A 21286-nucleotide genomic window follows, 5' to 3' on the forward strand; every position below is an offset into this window, starting at 1 on the left:
TGTTGTTGTATATTTGCTTTCCAATTTGCCAAAAGCGAGGCACGTTTTGAATATTAAAGGTCATACGCACAAAGAAAACTGGCACAGAAAGAGTAAAATACACCTATAATTGCACTTAAATCTACACGAGAAAACACAGCTCTTTTCATAAGGGCATGTGGGTAACACGAGGCTTCACTTTATTCAAGCGCGATTTCAGGCGTTTTAAAAAGCTAAAATGGTCCATGTTTAACTTAAGGGTGTAAATGTTGATCTTATAGGCTTGGTTTTACACTTGGGAATAATTACAGCGCCCACAAATAAAGGTTAAACATCAAAGTGCTTCTGACTGCAACAAAAAGAACATTAATTATAAGTTTCATCAAAAGAAATGGCCGTCATTAGATTTAGGACAAGATAGCAAATTGATTTGTGAAACAAAATGTGCTAACAAGAATGTAGAACAGCGGTTCTTAACCATTTTAAAGTAATTACCCTGTAAAGCATTTTTTATTAAATTCAATTATAACCCCCCTTTTATGTTATAACGTTGGTGAAACAACTTGTTCAACTAATGTATAGACAAAATAGAAATGACTTATTTTTTAATCAAATGAACGTTAAACAACTGTAAAAATGGATCACTGCTTTTTGTTGTTTAAAGTTTAAAGCTGGAAGAAGTTATTTCATGGGGTTTCCAATAAAAGAAAGTCTTTTTGATTTAGAAAATTTAACTAAAACGTGGTTTACTACGAGGCTATAAACTGTTGTTTGATAACGAATGATGTAAACTGGTAAATCTTCAAGCTTAATTGCATGAGGTCGACTTGTACGGATTACAAATGTGGCGATTCATCTTCCAATGATAAACAAAAATTAAAAAAAAAATAAAATAAACTTGAAGAAATATGGAACTCAGTGCATAGATGTATAATATTTTTTATCTGACAAATATAAAAGAACGTCTCAGCTGAACCAATATCCTAAATGACAAACCGAAATACACTAGAAAAAAATGATCAAAGTTACAGTAACGCGTTCATCAGAAAGAAAACTTAACAAATTAAAACTTTTCGAAAAAATACGTTTAATTACAAATTAGTATAAAAAGTTGAATAAACTTCAATGCATAATACAGATCAGAAAAGTGTCAAAAAGTTCCAAAACCTGCCAAAAATATGTTGAACTATAAAGAACGAAAATACTGACTTTTCAAATCCTGTACAACATCGTATTTATAATACAGTATGCAAACATTGTTAATTTTTGAGTGAAAAACATTATATTACTCGGTAAAATGCGACGCTCTGCAATTACAGCCTCTGCTGGGACAATTCTTCGGTAAAAACGCCTCAGAAATGCGACCAAAACTCACAGTACGGTCACTGGTTCATCTGCACTCTGATCGCTTTTATCGCTCGCGTCGCTTTGGTCGCCTTGATCGCTTTTATCGGCTTTAACGTCATCGTCATCGCCGGCTTCAAAGGCTCTGTTGACCGCCTCGGTTTGTTGGGTTAGCTCGGTCTCTTGGGCTTTCGAATCCAATGGAGGCTTGTAGAAGAAGTTTGCGAGAAGGAATAGGATTGTAGAGCCGATCTTACAAGCAACAGCTGCAAAACAACATGTAGGAGACCGCCGGTTAACTCAAAAAACAATTAGAAGTCAAACTTGTACCAGTCAATTAGTTCAACACTTGAAAAAAATAGTTCTGTCTTAGTTTTTCAATTATATTTACATAATAGATCGACGTTTCGACGTGCTATACAGAACGTCTTCATCAGGATACTGACGTTACATGTAAAACAGATTCCTTATAAATCAACAAGTAACAATTCGTGCGATTAAAAACTCGCATTATATATTCTGCTGGAAGAGCAACACTCCGTTATATATTATGCCTGGCAACAATAGCTTATTTCAATTATATTTACCTTTTGAGTAACCTATATTTGTTGTTTTAAGTAACCATATACAAAAAAATGATGATAGTAAACAAAGCAAGTAAATCAAATATATGCCAAGTACTGTAGGCTATCTTTTTTATACAAGGCGACGTTTAGACATTTCAAAACCTAGGCCTACAGCAAATTGCTCGCAAACAACAGGTGTTTTCAGGATAATTGTTTTCTGACAAATATGCATGACGTGATCGGCTAATGAATTTGCTCCTTTTCAAACTGATGAACAACATTTAGCATTTTTAACTATCCTTGTAGAAATTTGTATTCAGCAAAAGCACTTTTAGTTTTAATACTATTCGTTTAACGCTTAGTTTACATGTCTAAGTTTTAAAAAAGCGAATGCAAGCCAAGTAATGTCGCATCTAATACTTTCAAATAAATGTTAAACAGTAATATAAAGTAACTGAGGCGTCGGAACCACTTGTAACCGGCAACTTGCAGATATAAATAACGTTATCTGCCATGGTTTTGCTGTTATAGATCTTTTCTAAGTTTTTTTAGGACTCAAATTACAATTGAATATGTTCTTATGTTCTTCAAGTTAGCAAAACCATTGACCTAAGTGCATGTATTTCAAGTCAACTAAAGTGAGCAATCGTTTATAGCAGGGTTTCTTAAACTTTTTCCTAACGCGGACCCCTAACTTTTGTTTTTGTCTCGCGTGGACCAATTTAGGCAAAACGGTTTCAAAAACGACGTCCTAAATTTAGGTCACAGTACAAATAGGCTTCATAAATTTGCTGATTTCGGTCCAAAAATTGGAAAGTGAAAGAGTCCACATACATTTAGTGCAGAACTGTTTTACTTTTAAATATGCTCTTTTCTTTGATAAATTGATTACTTCTTAAATAATATGTAATATTTCAATTAGGCCTTCACGGACCCCCTAAAAGTGGTTCACGGACCCCTAAGGGGTCCATGGACCCCAGTTTAAGAACCCCTGGTTTATAGTGAAACTTATACGGGTCGATGTTTAATCATTTAAAAACCTCCAGTGATTAACTTACAGATATAAATAACGTTATCTGCCATGGTTTTGCTGTTGTAGATCCAACAAGAGCCTGGGTCATCACTACAGGTTCGGGTTTGCCACAGGATGCAGGTGAAGTCGATGATGGAACCGAACAAGATCGGACCAGGGATACTCCCCAATGCGCGAATGAAGACCCACTGGACTCCGATGGCGAATGAACGCAGGTTGGCTGGTACGACCCTGAAAAATGTAAAAAATGACATTTTAGGAACAAATTCAGTTGAAATTGTTTCATCTTTAAAACTTCGTCCGTCTTGATATAATGCCAATTATTTTGCGTAAAACAATGGTTAAAATAGCAAACAAAACGTCTAATTTTTACAATCTTAAAACAGTCACTTTTTTTCTAAACTCTAAAGGAACCATTTCTCTTTTCTTTATTACATTTTTGTTTATCACAAAATTATTTTTTTATCACACATTCATAATTTTATATCATCACGGCTAAATGTATTACAGTGTTAAAAAAAGTCATTTTGAGATAGCTTAAAACCGATTCAAGCATTTTGTAAATTAACATAAAAGTCAAGGCTTAAAAATATCAAGACTATATTCCCAGTCCAGTCATTTCACTCATTCAACTTAAGTCTAAGTCAAGTCTTTGTCAAAAAATAATAAAACTAGTCCCGGTATAGTCATTTCACTCATTCAACTCAAGTCCAAGTCAAGTCTTTGACAAAAAAATAACAAAACTAGTCAAAGTCCAGTCATTTCACTCATTTACTTAAGTCCAAGTCAAGTCATTTGTGACTTGAGGCATTGCAACAACACAGTGACTTAAGGCATTGTAACACTGATCTATTGCGATACGTAAATTATAGGCTTCTTACCTAAAAGTGACGACCAGCGCTGGCGTACTTGACATAAATGTGAACATGACAACTAGGAAGAAGATGCCGAGGAACGCTCCCAGTGTGTTGCATGAAGATGGACACTTTCCTTCTACAGCTTGCCATCCTTCGCTTGTAATGTTGGCGATGCACGAACAGTCAGAGTAGTACTACAGATAAATGGTGTGCTTAGATCCCAATGTTATTAGGTTGTTTAACATAACAAAATATATGTATCACTGATTTTAAACGAATTGTCTTAGATGCATTTTTTTTTTTTATTTTTTTATTTTTTTTTTTTTTATTATATTTTATACTCAATACAATTTGTCTATATACGGTGCCACCTGAATTCTCTATTTATAACTAGACAAATATGGCCATATACAAAGTTTGCTATATTATTATTTTTTTTGTGTTAAGCGTGTGTGTTAGGTTTTATTAATTAAATGCTTTGGAACAATCTTTTTTACAACAATGATAATAATTGTTATATGTCTATGTTTTACGCAAGGCATGACCTAAAAATGTTGTGTGGAATAAGATGACTGAGACATAAATGAAACTTAACATTTTTCTTTATTTGGTGGATAAGATTTCCCAGAAATTACATGTTTTTTTAATTTGTAGACCTAAAACATTTGCTTGCTTTAGTTTGTAGTTGCAAATACGAGCTATTGCTTTAAGATAGCATTTAATTGTTTAACGCGAAACTCATATATTTGCATTTTTGGTACTTTGAAACAATTGAAATGGCGAAGAATCTTCACTGTTTAAACCAGTAGCATCTATTAGAGTTAGGTTTAAGGTCAAATAATTATGGTTTTACGTTTTACCTTAGTTGAATTGATAACGGTCGAGTTGAGGCATCCAGCGTGACAAGCTGTGAAGTAGTTCACGTTGTCCATTCCACAAACTGGAATGTAGAACTCCTCCTGACAAACGCAATCCCCGTTGCAGTTGGAAAGCAACGACTCGTTAATAGTGGTTTGGTCGCTGGAAAACAAACAACACGCTTTCAGTAAGGTAAAATTGATCTTAAACAGATCATGGGCATTTAAGATCCGAAGACGTCAATTGGGCTTAAAACACGGCTGCGGAGACGGGCTCAGGGCTTAAGACTCGGGACTCAACGGATTCGGTTTGTTTACTGAAATCTAACTCGGGACTCGAGTAAGACCGCGTAAAACTACCGAGTCGCGAGTCCGACTTGCGCATGCGCAGTACCAAATTTTGCAAACTGGCGGTAAAATGTAAGTTGTAAAAGTGTAATAGCAACCGGTAAAATATTTTTAAACCATGTATTGCGGGTGGATGAATTATGACACCAATATGAGTGGAAGGCAAAATATTCACCTTAATTTAGTTGCGTAAGTGGGTGAAATACAAGCTGTAGATGAAAATCGTATACTTAGCTGGAGTCGGAATCGGGGATCGGGATTTGGACTCTGGTTTATTTGTTTGGCCGAGTTCGGAATCTAGAGTCGGACTCGGGTTATTTTTAACCGAATCCGCAGCCCTGGTTTAAAAGATCTTAACATGTAGACAATGTCGACGCAGCAGATGCCTTTGAAAAAGTTTTTCGACATCGGTTGGTCTCATGACTTTCGTGCAAGCAAGGCAATTCGAGAAAAATCTAGCCTCCTGTGAGATTCGAACTCACGACCCTGGTTAAAACCGGGACCGATTTAAAGCAGATCATTACGATTTAATGTTTTAAGTTAAAACACGAACAAGATTTTTAAAAATAATAGGGTCTGAAAGATTTCAGTTCTTGGGTTTATTTTACGGATCGTATGATGAGCAATGGTGGAAGGGCCTATTTGTGGATGCTAGTGATAAAAAAGTAGATAAAATAAAAACCTAAGTTTTAACCCGGATGTTTCGAGTAGCTAATTTGTAAATCTTTTATGAAACAAGATAAACTATAATTCTGTGCTTCGCGCGACACTCGTGGTGTCTGAGCAGCCTTACAACTGTGGAGTCAATAGCTCGCTTAACTTGTTTGTTAACAGCTCGATAAAAGAAATAAAGAGCATGATAAATGCACAACTTGTTGGGTGCTGAATGTTTCATTTTTCCTGATTTAAAGTTTCGCGCGATTAAAGAGCAAGTTTAGTGTAGTAATCGAAAATCTCGATTTTTTTCCGGTCCGTAATTAATATCTGAGAAGGCGCAAGATATAGAACAATTACAAAAGGGTTTTCGATTTAAATGAAAACCCTGCTCTAACCTGTATGTGCTGAGTGCTTCATTTTTTTAGGAGTAAGTTAAGTATATAATAATCGAAATATCTCGAATATTTTTGGTCCGTAATTAATGACTGAGAAGGCGCAAGATATAGAAAAATAACAAAAGGGGACTCGTTAAAATTGAAAAAAAAAACTGCTCTAACCTGTATGGGTAAGTGATGCCTGCAACATCTTCGTTCGGACAATATAGGAGCAAGGCTGGCGAGCCGGCGCACACGATAACACAACACACCGCGCTGAACTTGAGAATGCTCGAAGTTTTCATGTTGAACTTTTTCACCAACAAACCAGCAATCACGTGACCCACGATGCCGCCCGGAATACTGATCACACCTGACGAATAAAAGTAAGTTTTAAACGATGTTTTGGTTATAACGGCCCTCACAAGTTGTAAAAATGACTATAGTCCTAGTCAAGTCATTTGTATACCAACTAAATTCCGTTTAAAGTCATTGCAAACAACTGAAGTTTATGTTAAGACATTTTTTGAAGTTTATGTTAAGTCATAACGATATTTTGGTTGTAACAGCCGTAACAAGTTGTAAAAATGACTAAAGTCCCAGTCAAGTCATTTGTAAACTACTTAACTTTAAAGTCATTTGTAACGAACAGTACGACAAGTCATGATCGAAGTAACTACGTTTAAATAAAAGTAAAAGTCATACAGATGGCGTGCAAACTGCTTCTACATACCTAAACAGTCTTTATGGAAAGGCATATGTAGTTGCATTTAAGAGCCTATAAAAAACTATTTACTTTTCAGTATCCAACTGTATTTAACGATCTCGTAAAACAAATAAAATACGAAATATCGCAACGACTTACGGTAAAACTGTTGTTTGTGGCAAATATAGTTCTAATGGCTACCCTTGTCAGCATTTTATAAGTACTCTTTATTATGCCTGACACACACAAAAAGTCATTTCTAGGTTAATGTGTTTGCGTTTTACATAATTAAAATGTGAAAATGTCAAATCCATCCTTGTTTGAAAAAAAAACATCTATAAATAACGGATATAAATAGGGCTATGTCAAAATGTAAGGCTTCAGTTTTAGTTTGAATAAATGGCCAAGTATTAGCGGGGTAATGAAACCACAAATATTTTCTGTGTGTTAAAGTTCACAGCACTTTTATGGTATAGACTTATAATAGACTTGACTACCTATGGCATGATCTTTACAAAGGCTTGAAAAAAGGAATTCATTATGACTTAATGTACTTTTGTAATTACCTGACTAGGACTTTTTAGCAACACCTTGTTTGGATGTGATATATTTAAAATGACTTGAGTTTTTAGGAATAAAAGCTTTAAACAGAAGGCTTAACGAGACAACTAAATAGGCTTGACATGTGCTAAAGTCATATTGCAAAACTTTGACACGAATGGACTATAGATTTTTGAAATGAGATTGATTAAACTCACAATCTTTGCAAGAAAATTGGTCGCAAAATTCTGCCATTATAAACCTATTGCAATTTACCTGCCATAATCGCCGCTATTCCTGCCGTCTGCTGAAACTCATTCTCAATAATCTTAGGCAGGAATGTAGTAAAGCCACTGATAACCATGGCCTCAGTAGCGCCAGCCAAGCAGGTAAAGGTGTAGGTGGGGTTCTTCAACAGGGTCCACAAGGCCAGGGGGAATTTCTTGAAGGACTTAAACTGGTCCGCCTCACCTTCATCCCCACCACCGTAAGTTTCCGATTCGCGCATCATACGATAGCGGTCGGCCCCTGCGTTAAAAGATGAAAGGGGCTTGATGTTGTACACCGAAAAGCCATTGCTTTTCTTGATTTTGTTTGTGTTTTTTTGTATAGCAAACATACAAAAAAAGGCACAAAATCATATTTTGTTACAAAAAAGGCCAAAATTATATTTTGTTTATGTCATCGGCGCATAGATGCAAAATCTAAAGATAACTGTTCAGAGAAACACCTTATCGTCCAACCAAACTAAAAAAGAACAGTAAGGTTTTGAATAGGGGCTGCGGCAAAGGTGGATTTAGGACTCGGCACCGAGTAAGACTACGTACAACTACCCGAGTTCCGAGTCCGACGTGCTTAAACTGTAAATTGCCAAGGTGGAATAGCATGCGGTGGGATATGTTCCAACCCCTTATTGTGGGTGCGTGAGTTATATGACAGCCCTATGAGTGGAATACAAGCTGAATCGGACTCGGGTTCAATTTTCGGGTCGAGACGGGTTCGGAAGTCGGACTTCAGATGTATTCTGCAAAGTGGACAACATACCAGGAAAGTCCTTTGGAAAGCCGAGCAGAGGAACTGTTATAATGAAGGCACAGGCCATCGATGCAATCACTCCCAACCACCAAGCTCCAACCCAGCGTGGATCAGACGAATCGATGTCGATCCTGAAAAGAAGCAAGGAGGTTTCAGTCATTGTTAAAGGTTTAAAGTGCAAGTTGGTTTCGGAAATAAGTAAAGGGGTTTCGATAAAAAGTAGTACAGCATAGAGATTGGTTTGATAATACGTAAATAAACTCCGATTTTGCTTGAACAGCATAGAATATGGATGTATGGTGTAGCGCTAAAGTGCGTTGTCTACATAGCCTAATCGAGCACATTTTGTTTTAAAAATGAATGTGCAATTAGTAGGTGGTGCAATGCATTTTTTTTTCATCTAAATCTTTAGACAATACGAAAGGTAGTACTCGTATAAAGAAATTGTTAGTTCAAAGATAATTTGTTGTTAGTTTAATCAGCAACAGAAAGTATATGAAATTTCTAAGAGTGGGTTGACCTATTTATTGTACCTGTACAGTGTTCATAACTCTATTGTGACAAAGATATTATTTGTCTAGAGTCTATAGAGTAGACTCTTAGTATTATAACTTCATACGTTTTTTCACTGTTCTTTTCTGTAAGAGTCTATTGTGTTTTGACAATACAGCCGAACATATTATGACAAAAAATCGGTAAACGTGAAGACGTAAAATCGAATGTGTGAACTAAAGTAATGATGTCATGGTTATTTCTAGACTTGCTCCCTCTAAGCCTATGAAGCTCAGTTGGTAGAAGAACGGTCCCGGTATGACCGGAGGTCGTGAGTTCGAACCTCATCACAGTAGTTGTTTTTCGACCCTGCCTTGATTGCATCTTGAGCGACAAATTGTGTTAGTCTTTCAAAAGCTTATGATAATACGAAAGCCGTTATCGTTTGTTTTTAACGACTTTGGAAGGACTAGATCACAGTTGCTGTACACCCACTTGTATGTATTTGACATTGTGTGAACTAAACGTATAACATTCTCACGTGTCGGGATCCACAACGTCGAAGTCGACCCAATAACCGAGAACTATTCCCCCCAGTCCATAACCGAGCACTGGACCAAAGATGGAGGCCGCGTTGCCGATACCTGAACAATAGGTAAACCGGTATAACATCTTGCACTTGAGGTAACAACAAAAAATGCATATAGGTTTAAAATTCACCATCACATTTTAACATTTGTTTTAGGTTTGATTGGAAGACTGTTTAGCAGCAAAATACATCAATGGACTTTACGGATGTTTTTGCTCTCCAGTCATATATGCCACTTAAGTATGTCAACGCTGCGCATATAGACACAACGTTTTAATACTGAAGTTTAGGTTCTTATAAGTATTACCCGATACTTTTAGATATGTCTCTATAACGGTAAAACTTATATATTAAAAATAGTAAAAAGATACAGTTCCTGTTTTTAGCGTATGTCTCCCAAAATATTTTAAAGTAAAACATGTAACAAGTATAGCACTAAATCACAAGATTTCAATACAAAAACCAGGTTAGAATCAAGGCTTACCCAGATATACAGCTGCCGACTCTTTAGGCACGGTGTCCTCTATAAACGACAGCCCCAGGGTGTACAGGGGGGTGCATCCTGCCCCATGCAGAAGCTGACCCAGTATAAACACGTAGAGGTAATCGTGGAGACCTGGAGCCACCGTCCCAGTACAATCGGTAGCGTTGGCCGAACACTCGTCTGAAAATAAATAAACTGTTGCTGCCAGGCATTGTAATATTAATCAAAAAACAGCTCCTCTAGAAATTGTAATTTTTAACCAACGTTTCGGAAACCTATGCAAATCGCCTTTGTCCTGACCTTTTTTCTCATTAATACTCATCTGTAAAAATCGAAATAATATACCAAATGGCTTACCTACAATGGATACAATCAAATGTTTTCTAAATGGCTGATAAAATTGTAATATTACTGTTTAGGCCTGACTTTACTATGGCGTTGTTTAACTGCATGAAACCCTCCGGAGGCCTAATGATTTGTAAAGTCCCAGCCCCTGTGTAATTATACAGAATGTGGTGATACAAATTCAGAGTACGGAAATAAAGCGCACTCAAATTCGAGTATCTTTTAGGCAGCTGATTAAATTACTGACAAAGAGAATATCTTATTTTTTTTAAGATACACCCTATTGTAGGTAATAGTCGTTGCCAGTTGCAAATTAATAGCAGAAAAATTGAGGCCGAGAATACATTACCAAAAACCAATGTTAATTTGGTTTTTGCTGAGTTTTAAACTTGTTTTTTTTTTTTTTTTTTTTTCAGTAATTATATGGAAAGCTGGCGAAACAGTTGTCCCTATAGTTTGTCCAACAATCCTTGTGTTTGTTTTTGACTCCCTTACTTATTTTCCCCTTACTAAAAAATCGTTCGATTTATGAACAACAAACTAAACAAAAAAATAGCAGTTAAACATCAAGTTATTACGTGCAAAAATGGAGATAAATGAATCAATTTTGAACTCATTTGAAAACATTTACTGACTATAACACTGTATCTTAAACCAGGAGACCTTTTTACCGCTGAGCACATAAGTTTTGACGTCATAAGAAATAAATACATTTACGGCGAAGGCGCCAAGTTGCATTTTTACTTCAAACTATACACCAGGATTGCAATTAGGCACTATTGGATCAAAATCTGTACGTACTCGTAGTAAACTTGAACGCGTCCGATGATGAGCAATAACTAAACTAAACGTCCAACATACAGAGGTTATTTTATCAAGTGCAAAAATGTAAATAAATAAAACAATTTTCAACTTATTTGAAAACAGTGACTTAAGTGCAAGTCATTGACTTAAGTCACTACAACACAAATATATATTATGCTTCACGTGGACCTTGGCCTTTATTTTTCAAATGACGTCAGAAATTGACGTCATACGACTTAAGAAACCTGCTGTTTTCGGTACAGCAAATGTAAAAATATAGAATGCAGTATAAATAAATTTAAGTAGAAGGCGCCAAATAACATTTTTTTATTTTTAAATCATTATGTTTTTAAAATTTAACACCAGGATTTCGGATAGGCATTTATAAGCACCCTGAAACTAAACCACCTACCCAAAAGGGGTCTTTGGGTCCCAGTTTGAGAACCCCTGTCTTAAACTTACCGGAGAAATCTTGTGCGTATTCGTAGATTGGCGTTGTGAAGTGTGGAAGGCTGAATATCAAGGCACCGAGGCCCATAACGAAGCAGCCAATACCAACTAAACGAGGCCGGTGCGACCTGCTGAACTGGTAGGTGAAGAACATGGTCAGGATGCAGAAGGCGATGTCGTAACCTGTTGATATTAGCCCGGTCTCTGAGCTCTGGAGACCGAAGCGACGTTCCAACGTTGAGATGCTGACGTTTACGAAGCCGTTGACAAGAGCGCCTGGGTGAAATAACAAAAAGGGTGACTTCTCTTTGAAAACTGGCCAATCCGGTAAATTTGAAAACATGTGCGAAATGTGAATAGTAAGCCCGTTTATAAAGCTAAAAAAACGGTGTTGGCGCATCTAGTACTTCCATCTTGTTCGAAACGTTCGAATATTTGCAATTTTCGTTGTAAGTTGCATTGAGCACAAAACGCTTTGCTTTTACAGGTCCTAAAAAATGGCTATTTAGGAAACTTTAGAAACCGCAACGGAATGTGTCGCGTGTAAACTTTGGAGCATAATGATTGGAGCTATAAGTAAGACGTATTTTGAACAAAATTATTTAGTAGTTTTTACGTTATGAAGACAATAAAACTCGTCAAAAAATTCTAGTTTAATGCCTATTTAAACATAGATGAAGTCACCCGTTAGAACAAAAACAACAATGTTGAAATGCTGACGTTTACAAAGCCGTTGACAAGAGCGCTTGGGTGAAATAACAAAAAGGTGGTTTTAGCTGTTTTTTTGTTTTTTTAACAATTCATTAATTAGGTGCAGTACAATACGTTTTATAGGTGTACGAAAATTGACAAACGAAGTAGATTATTATAAACCTGTACGAAATTCGTCCTATAAGGAATTAATTCTTTATTGAGATAAAGTTTTAAAACTAAACATGTAGATTTTAGCAAGTAGTGGTTGGAGGATTTTTGTTTCACGTATAGTTATAACTCTAATAACTCTAACATTTTCGACATCTAAAGGCTTACGTAATACCTATTTAATTGTCATACTTAGTTAAGGCATCACCTTAATTCTATTTAATTGTCATACATATAGTTAAGGATCGCCTTTAATAATTATAGAGGATTGAGTCATTTTATTTGCCGCAATTCAACATACATAGTGGGCATCCCGTGACAGTTTGCTAGATTTACTATTTTGGTACTCCTCATCGGATATGAATCTAATATCCTGATATTTACACTGAAATGCATGACTGTATGTGGTGTACACACTGGGTTTATATAATGTCAAATCAACGTACATTGACCTGCATGGCATGACGCAGGACAACGGGAAACAGGCGATCACTTTGTGCTTTTATCAGCACAAGGTAAACATATTTTCAAGGCCAGTAAAAACTGCATCTGAGCCGGATCCAGGATTTTTGTCTCGGGTCATACCACTCATATAAACAAGACACTACAAGTGTACCCTACAGACCAGTGTTTCTTATCCTTTTTTACTTGGCGGCGCACCTAGAGACGTATGAAAACGTGTCGGCGCACCTTGCGAACGAGGAAATTTTTTAGGTGTACCACTATTTCTCTTAAATTGCCTGTGTTTTTTATTATATGGGTTTTATAGTTGCATATCTTTAAAGGGACTTCGTTATTTTTTCCATTAAAGTCTTATTCCGATTAATTTTGGACTTATTTCGACATGGTTTTTCCTTTTGCTCGCGGCGCACCTAGCAGCCTTCCATGGCGTCCTTTCCATTTCCAGACGGATCTGTAATGTAGCTTGATAATGAATGGCAAAAAAAATATCGAAATCGAGATGATTTGGGTCTACTCGGACTTTTTTAAATGGAATTGTAAAAGCGTTGAGTAACTCATATCATGATGATGTCACAGAATAACTTGAGCTCGATTGAGCAGGTATATTCTCTTCTAAATACATCTAAATACAGTTTATAGCCTGAAAACAATAGTTTGAACGCAAAAAAAAGAACAAATGCACTAGGACAGTGTTTTTTACACTTAATATTTTTCGGTCTTTTCCAGAGTTTAAGACGAATAACACAGGTTTAATTTTATTTCCGCTGCTGAAGGGTATAGGTTTTGTCAAGTGGTGTAATGTGCAAACAGGAAATTTCGATATATTTATATAATCCATCCTGATTTATCTAATATGGACGATTGGCTAAAAAGGCAAACAAAAATGTTTACGGCTAATGGTGGGCCAGGAACCGTAATGTAAAAAATATTGGCAAGGAAATAAAAGTTATGCAACCATTGGCTTGATACTACTAATACTTGACTAACTTCCAGGTGGTTACTTGAGTATATGTTTTATTCTTATGAAAAATTGAAGAAAAATAACTCAAGTGTAAGGTTATTGCATCAGCTGAATGTTATATTCTATCTTTGCCAGAATAAATCAAACGTGTTTGGAGCGAGGTTTTCAAATTTTTTTGGGGGGCACTATACACCAAAGTAATCAGTAAAAAAAATTGTTTCTTTTGAAAACGAAGTCACAGTACTAGGCTACATAGGTCACTATATGGTAAACCACGCCAAAAAGAATGCGAACCATTGTTTAGGCAAGGGGGTAAAAGTAAGTGAAAGAGATGTTTAGGAGGGGCCATGACCTTGAAAAACAACATCAAAGCACGCGTGACTGCCGCCATTATATTTGCCAGCGAACAAAATATTATTGACTAGGTGGCATTCGGATTTAGTCAAAGGGTTTACCTGGTGTTATGTAAGTCACGTTGCCCTTTATTCGACTGGTTAAACTTTGCAGGTTGCATAGCTTGGACCTATAGCAAACGTCGACGTTAAATATTTGAGAAGCGGCCTGCTTACGTAAGAGCGTATAACGACCTAATAGTCACTCATAAATCATAAGCCGCAAAAATCAACATTGAGGACCGCGTTCTGCAAGTTAATCTGTAACGCTGTTCGACAAAAGTCAGCTATTTGTTAGGCTATATCGTTGTTATCGTGCTATGCACAACTTTAATCCCCCAAAAATCCTTTTAATATTATTCAAACCAGAAAAAAAGGACATCTATTTTGAAAAAATACTCTCTTATAACAGATGCATAAGTTACATAATAATATAAACTGGATTATTATTATCCTAAAATTAATTGCTCTTCAAAAAATTATCTCAGCCAGTCGAAATACCTTGCCAAAATCCTATAAGCTCAAATAAAGAATTGATAACATTACACATATGTTTATACATAAGTTTTTCTACACAAATTTGTACTACAGTGGATTTATATTCTGTAAAACCATGCAGCGTGATTTCGTGACGAAACATTAAAGCCCAATAAAAATATTACTTTTAAAAATGTCTGTTGTAAAAAAATTCTACATTTATAACGAATCATAGTTCCGTTGTGGGTTAGCAACGGTTACTTCAGGTCAGGCTGCATTCAGATGTTAAAAACTTTTTTTTGTTGTGGCCTATAGAAAACCCCACTTTCAAAGCGCTGTAAATTAACGTTTACACAACGGTAACAAACCCGTTTTCCTGTAAACTGCGCGTCAATATTTGCCTACTAAGATTTAAGGTTTGTTTGGAGACGAGCAAAGACATCTTTGGTGCACTTAAAGCTTTGTGGCTGAAAAGAAGGGAAAAGTAAATGCAGACAAACCTGATTTTTATGGAAACCCGCATTATTAGGACTTAAAATTTCAAACAACTTAAAAACACCTATGTTACAAATATAACACATGCAATGTTGCATTGGGATTGCTGTTTATTACACAACAACAAACTTTATTAGATTCAAGTTTATAGAGGTGTTTTGCCACAGTGTACCTTGGAGCGCAATGGCTGGAGTTTGAAGTTTGACGTAGGTGCTATTAAAGCACATACAGAGGTACGTTTCGGATAAATCTTAAAATCATGGTTGGAAGGTTTAATTAGACGTAGAACAAATATTAAATTTATACAGAAGTAGGTAGCATTTTGAACGGTTCGAATAAATCTTAAGATAATGGTTGGAGGTTGTAACAAGACGAAGAATGATTATCAAAGCCCACATACAGAAGTAGGCAGCATGTTGTAAACTTTTCGAATCAGTCTTAAGATAATGGCTGGAGGTTGTAGTTAGACATAGAATATATCAAAGCACGTACAGAGGTATACACAGAACATTTCTAAATATTCTCATTCAAAATGAATTTTGATTTTTTCGATACGCTCGCAAAATTAAACCTACTCCGCTATGAGCTTTAAAACGTATAGTTTTCAGAGGTAGACAGAATAACAAAAGGGGAATTTATGGTCATTAGCAAAGGAGCAAGTCGTTCATATTATTTTTTTAAATTTAGATTAAATCTCATTTAACATGAATTGAATTTATTTGATATGCTCCAAAAATGAAAGCCATCTCTGTATCGGCGTTGAAACTTATAGTTTTCAGAAGTATGAAGTTCTTATAAACAGGTGGTTTTAGATTAAACAAAAATCTACATGTACGTATGGCGACCAGCAAAGGAGTTAGTCGTTGATATTAATGAGATTCACAATCAGCTGAGTTGCAGCGTCCTATGAGGTTTCAAAGGAAATGAGATCGACGCGTTGTTACGGAAGTCCCACGCAATTTTCAACTGGCCACAATAAAGCTTTAATTGGCGAAGTCTTCTGCCTAATTGCTTGGAATTACCCATATGTCGCTGGTATACAATGAACTGTTTGCTACGCACGTATAACGATTCATTTATTTACTACAACGGGGTAACAAACAGTGTGTAATTTTAACGGGTTATTCTCTTTGGCCAACTTTGTTCATTTTACAGTCTGCTGAAAGAATTTCACCACCTTCTTATACGGCAATACAAAACCTTGTTTTAGAAGTGATTGACTGTAAGTCTACCAAAAAGATATATGTGCTTTGGGCAGTGCGGTACCGGTATATAAGGTTTGTCTTAAGCTCAGCACATTTACGGATGTTAAGGATCATTAAAACTTTAAACGCTGATGTGAACGTTGTGTTTGCCTAGCAAAAAACTTTAAACTATTCAAGTTTGAAAACTACTTTCAAACGAGCAGTCTTAACCTGTGGATTCCGCAAGTAGCGAGTAGGGTATTGAAAGATTTACACTTAATGCTATAAGTATAAATTTCACTTATTTTTTCAAAATTGTAAACCTGAATTAATACATAATAGAGTTTTAATTATTCTTTGACAATTTTGCTTCGAAACACACAACTAGAAATGTTCTATCTATTACTGTATCATGTGGGCGAAAAAAAGACGTGGCCTGACTTAAAAATTGTGACCTGGTTTAAATAAAGTTTTAGTTGTACGTTTGTGTATATAAAACAACAAGTTAACACTACTTCTCGAAAATGCTCGAAATGCTCGATTTTCCAATGTACCATCGTAGGGTTGCAAAATGCTGTAAGAAAATATCAACCAGTGGCAGACTGAAAACTTTGAAATCCCTGCTTTATTTGTTGCAATAACATTTTTGCTGTACATTTGTGTAGAAAACAACAAAAAAATCGCTTTGTAAACCTCACCTTGTACAATGACGAAGAAGCAGTAAACCACGAGGAATCCCTTCGCATTGTTCCCAACCTGGAGGAACCCAGGAGTGAATCCGAACCACCCGTACCTCAGTTCCTCCTCAGGGATGGAACTGAAGACGGACGAATCTTTCCTCTTTTCTTCTCGTTCTCCTTTCTTCTCAAGATCAGAAGTCCCGTTCATGATGAGTGGTTACGTCGGAAAAATGAACTCTTTTAGGGTGAAGATTCTAGAAGAGTCGAGTTGATTTTGCGCAACAGCAAGCTATGGCTTTGCGCAGATTTTATTGCATTATAACAAATGAACAACAAAATAAAGTTCAGCAGCTAAAATATATATTAGCAACCTAAATAAAGTAAATACAAGTGGTTCTGAAACTGGGCGCAGTGATAAAGTTTTAAGCCGTCTGCGATACATCTTTTAAATGTATTTTACTTGGCAGTTTGCGTACAACAATTAGTAATAATTTAACTATTTGTATATTTATTTTACCATGTTTTTATCACTGTCCCTGTTGCAAAATTATGGGCTATAATTTCGAGAAATCAAAATGTGACATCCAGTTTAAAGTTTGGGAACAGCTGCTTCAGCGCAAAAGTTATTATCGCAATGTTGTAATGCAGGTCTCATGTCATATAGATATGCCGTTGCGCTGTCTTTACTGCATTAAGCTATTTATCGGTTTCGCGGCTTTTCGTTCAATCAACAAGGCGCCTGCTTCTTGTCTATTCTCGTATGTGTAATCTCGCTTATCAGGAAAACATTGAGCCTTGGGGCTACAAGCTTCTTGCGATTACTGTTGGCCGAAGTTCTCTCGGAAACGTCTGCAAAAACTTGCAAAGCAATTTCGACGCACAATTGGGAAAACTGCCTTAACTATAATAGATGGTTTGAGAGTTTTACATCATATGCAATTAAACCTTTACAACTTAGAGCTTGCTGCTTATCAGTTTCGAAGTACTGCACTTGCGCACGTCGGGCTCGGGACTCTTGGTAGTTTTACATGATCTTACTCGAGTCCTAATTCCCACTCCAGCAAATTTAACCGACTCCGTCGAGTCCCGAAAGCTATCTCTAGATCTGCATTTATGCGCCAATAACATAACAAAAATATTTTTGCATTTTAATTGCCAGAGTTTATTCGCTATTTTCGACTCTGCAGTCCATACAATATTGCTTGAAACCTTCGACTGGCCTAAACACACAGAAAGGCTCGTTGTTAGCTTTTTGGCGTAGGTGGGCTGTTGCAGGGCAAGTCATAAAAGCCTTCTTTGTAACTCAAAGCCCGTGCTGACTCAAAAATGTGAACGGGTAAACATTGGAAAGCGTAGGTTAAATCGACAAAGGGTGGTATGGGCGTTGTTCGTTCAATGGGAATTTGCAAGCTGGTCAAACTACGTCATTTACCCTTTGCCCAACTTTACATAAAAGCTCTTTATTTTAGTAACAGTGTTGCAAGGACAAAACTCAATTAGGGCTATTAATATATTTTTAGCCCATAAGATATATTGTTAAGATTGCCTATATCAAATAGAATGATAAATATCGCGTTAAGTTCTGCATTTAATGGGATCTTTGCAATTTGATGTGAAACCAGAATTGTTTTTTATCACCATTTAACGTTTCGGCAAATTATTTTATTTGAAGAAAATTTCTTATCAAGTTAGAATGATGTCAAAACATGTTAAAAATAAATAAATAGTTATTCGAAACGTTCACAAAATGCTATGTCAGTATGGATGATATTCTTACTGCGTCTAACTATAACCTTCGACCATTATACTCTAAAACACATACATAGTAGAGTGAGTAAAAAACGTACATAGTAGAACCCTGCGCGTCTAACAAGGTCGCTTTACTATTCTTGTCGTTTCTAAGTTAAAATTTAACTAAGCCGAGAAACGGTATTTATGAATACTATAAAATGCTCGACCAACTAACGACTTTATAAGACACACGATGTCGTAGAGCTGGATAAGATCACAATAATATTAACATAGCAACCTATAGGTTTCATATGTGTTTTTAACGCGTTAGTGATTTTGCCTATTCACGTCGGTTAAAAGGGCGACACTTTGTATATACGCAGGCGCCTAGAAATATAAGTCCCTATAAGCCAGGAGAAATAGACGATACTAATACTTTAACCTTATTTCTTAGTTCAATCATTTTATACGGGAATTTTGGGACTCGAAAAACTTGATTCAAAATTTCAACTTGTCGTAAATACTCAAGTGCATACAAAGGATAATCAGATAGCACTATAATAAAGACAAAGGCTACACTTTGACCTGATGAAGCACGGTTGCGCGAAAGCTGGATGTGAATTCAATGCAATTTGCCATTATATAGTGCCACCTGATTACGCTGTTTAGATTTAGACTAACACGATCATTTACAAAGATAAATGCAAAAAAATACTTCAAAACTACCTGGCTTGGGTTAAGTTGGTGCCTCCCTATTCAACCTAGCCCCAAACACAGGAGTCATGCCTAATAGACAGGCAGCGTTCTGCGGTTCCTAGTACACCACGGCACTCGCAATCTCGCGCAAATATTAGCGCAGAGCTTAAACATGTACCTAGTGTGATTGCTGCACCTATAGCTATATACACACTAATGCTTTTCGCTTGCCCTGTGAGTCATCACAAAAATCCATCGCCCGATCGAGGTCGTATAAATATCAAGTTAGACGGAGAGCGGTGGGCATTTGATCGCAAAACACTTTGCAGATGCTGCTGCTGTTGCTTATGCTGTATATTGCTCCCTGCTACGATTTGCTGTCAATTATTTACCCCGGAACTTTGGCGACTTAAATTCCGCACCTGGCACTCGTAATGTTGTTAAAGTGCCCCTCGAAATACTTTTGCCTGGACACGCCACAGTGCTTTTTTATAAACACCCATGCTTTTAAAAGCTTGATGTATGTAAAATATACGCTAAAACGTAAAGCTACCATTTTGCTATTAAGAGGATTCGTCTACATCCAGGGTTTTAATTGATTTTGGCTTTAAAAGTCTAATTTGCCATGAAACAATTGCTGTCACTCTGGAAGCCAACCTGATATATCCCAGTCAAATTTGTGCAAAACTCATAAAATTGCTTAATTGATGTTTTTGTCACTTCAAAAAGACAAACAGCGATAAAAATGCCAAAGAAAAACAAGACGCTGGTTAGTTTAGAAAAATGTTGTGTAAACAGTTGAAATACAAGATAAAAATCATAGCAGAAAATTAACAAATAGGAAATGGGATAATTGCAAATCAAAAACGAAAAAGACAGCAAATACTGTTCAAAACTATCGGCAAAATCAGGAATACACATAAACTATATAAAGCAAAAAGAAGTTCGAGCTGATTCTAATGCCATAAACTAGACCTGGCTGGTTAATTCTGTCCGCTCGCGTAGACCGTATATTGCTCTAATGAAGCGGTTCTCAACCAGTGGGCCATGGCTGACTGGTGGGCAACAGACGAATTTAAAAAAGCTAGATTTAGTTTTATTTGTGTCACTATATTTAATTTTACAGGAATAATGGCTTGGGGATGAATTAAAAAGAAATGTAAATATATTATTCAGTCACAAGTATCTCACTAATGCACGGTTGAATGAATAATCTGTTTTGAAATATGTTGTGCTGCTGTGTTTTGTTCTAAACCTATTTTACAGGTTTTTTATCATAATACTATTGGGCCACAGAATTTTTTGCAACGTAAATGGACCACGAAAGTAATAAAATTTTAACTGAACTACAATTTAAAAAGCTGACTATCCTTTTCTAAATTTGTAAACGATATAAGTGCATTTTTAATTGATTTTGATTTTACTTTTACCATTGTCCTGGGCTATATTGTGACCGGTTTAGGCGACGCCACTAAGGCGTAGAAACGTATGGTTGGTTAATTTAACGTTTTCCGATAGGGTACATGAAAAATAAATATAAAACAATTAAGATGTCCCATCGCCAAATAGTAAAATCATATAGCTTTTGCAGATTTTCTATTACGCTCAATTTTTTTTCCTATTACGCTCAAGTGTATAGCGACTGTTCTGGGCGGTTTCAATGCCGTGAACTATAATAAGACCACCACTCTGTACTCCCTAAATCTATGAAAAACGTTAATTTGCACAAATTCTTATGCTGACAAAAATCGAATTGAAATCTTTTGCACTAATAAACAATATTCATTACTGCTGCTGCAAATTACAAGGGCGCACGGTAGGTACGTACTATTATGTTGGACTAACGTATGTGGGTCTTGTGGGACACAGCGGGGAATGATGCTGTTC

General features: G+C 36.2%; 1 protein-coding gene across 1 annotated transcript; it reads right to left on the reverse strand.

Annotated features, from left to right (window-relative positions):
• LOC146170356 (solute carrier organic anion transporter family member 4C1-like) lies at positions 1 to 17338 on the reverse strand. The gene is made up of 11 exons (XM_083388853.1): positions 16991 to 17338; positions 11473 to 11736; positions 9862 to 10041; positions 9330 to 9432; positions 8306 to 8427; positions 7538 to 7789; positions 6199 to 6388; positions 4640 to 4799; positions 3804 to 3973; positions 2948 to 3153; positions 1 to 1589 (listed from the first exon to the last, which is right to left on the reverse strand). The coding sequence occupies exons 1-11, from the start codon at positions 17178 to 17180 to the stop codon at positions 1351 to 1353; spliced, it is 2076 nt and encodes a 691-aa protein (XP_083244979.1). The 5' UTR covers positions 17181 to 17338; the 3' UTR covers positions 1 to 1350.
• Between the last annotated feature and the right edge of the window lie 3948 nt (positions 17339 to 21286).

Source organism: Ascidiella aspersa, chromosome 1 (genome assembly GCF_963924565.1).
Source record: "Ascidiella aspersa chromosome 1, kaAscAspe10.2, whole genome shotgun sequence".
In the NCBI taxonomy this organism is placed as follows: Eukaryota; Metazoa; Chordata; class Ascidiacea; order Phlebobranchia; family Ascidiidae; genus Ascidiella; species Ascidiella aspersa.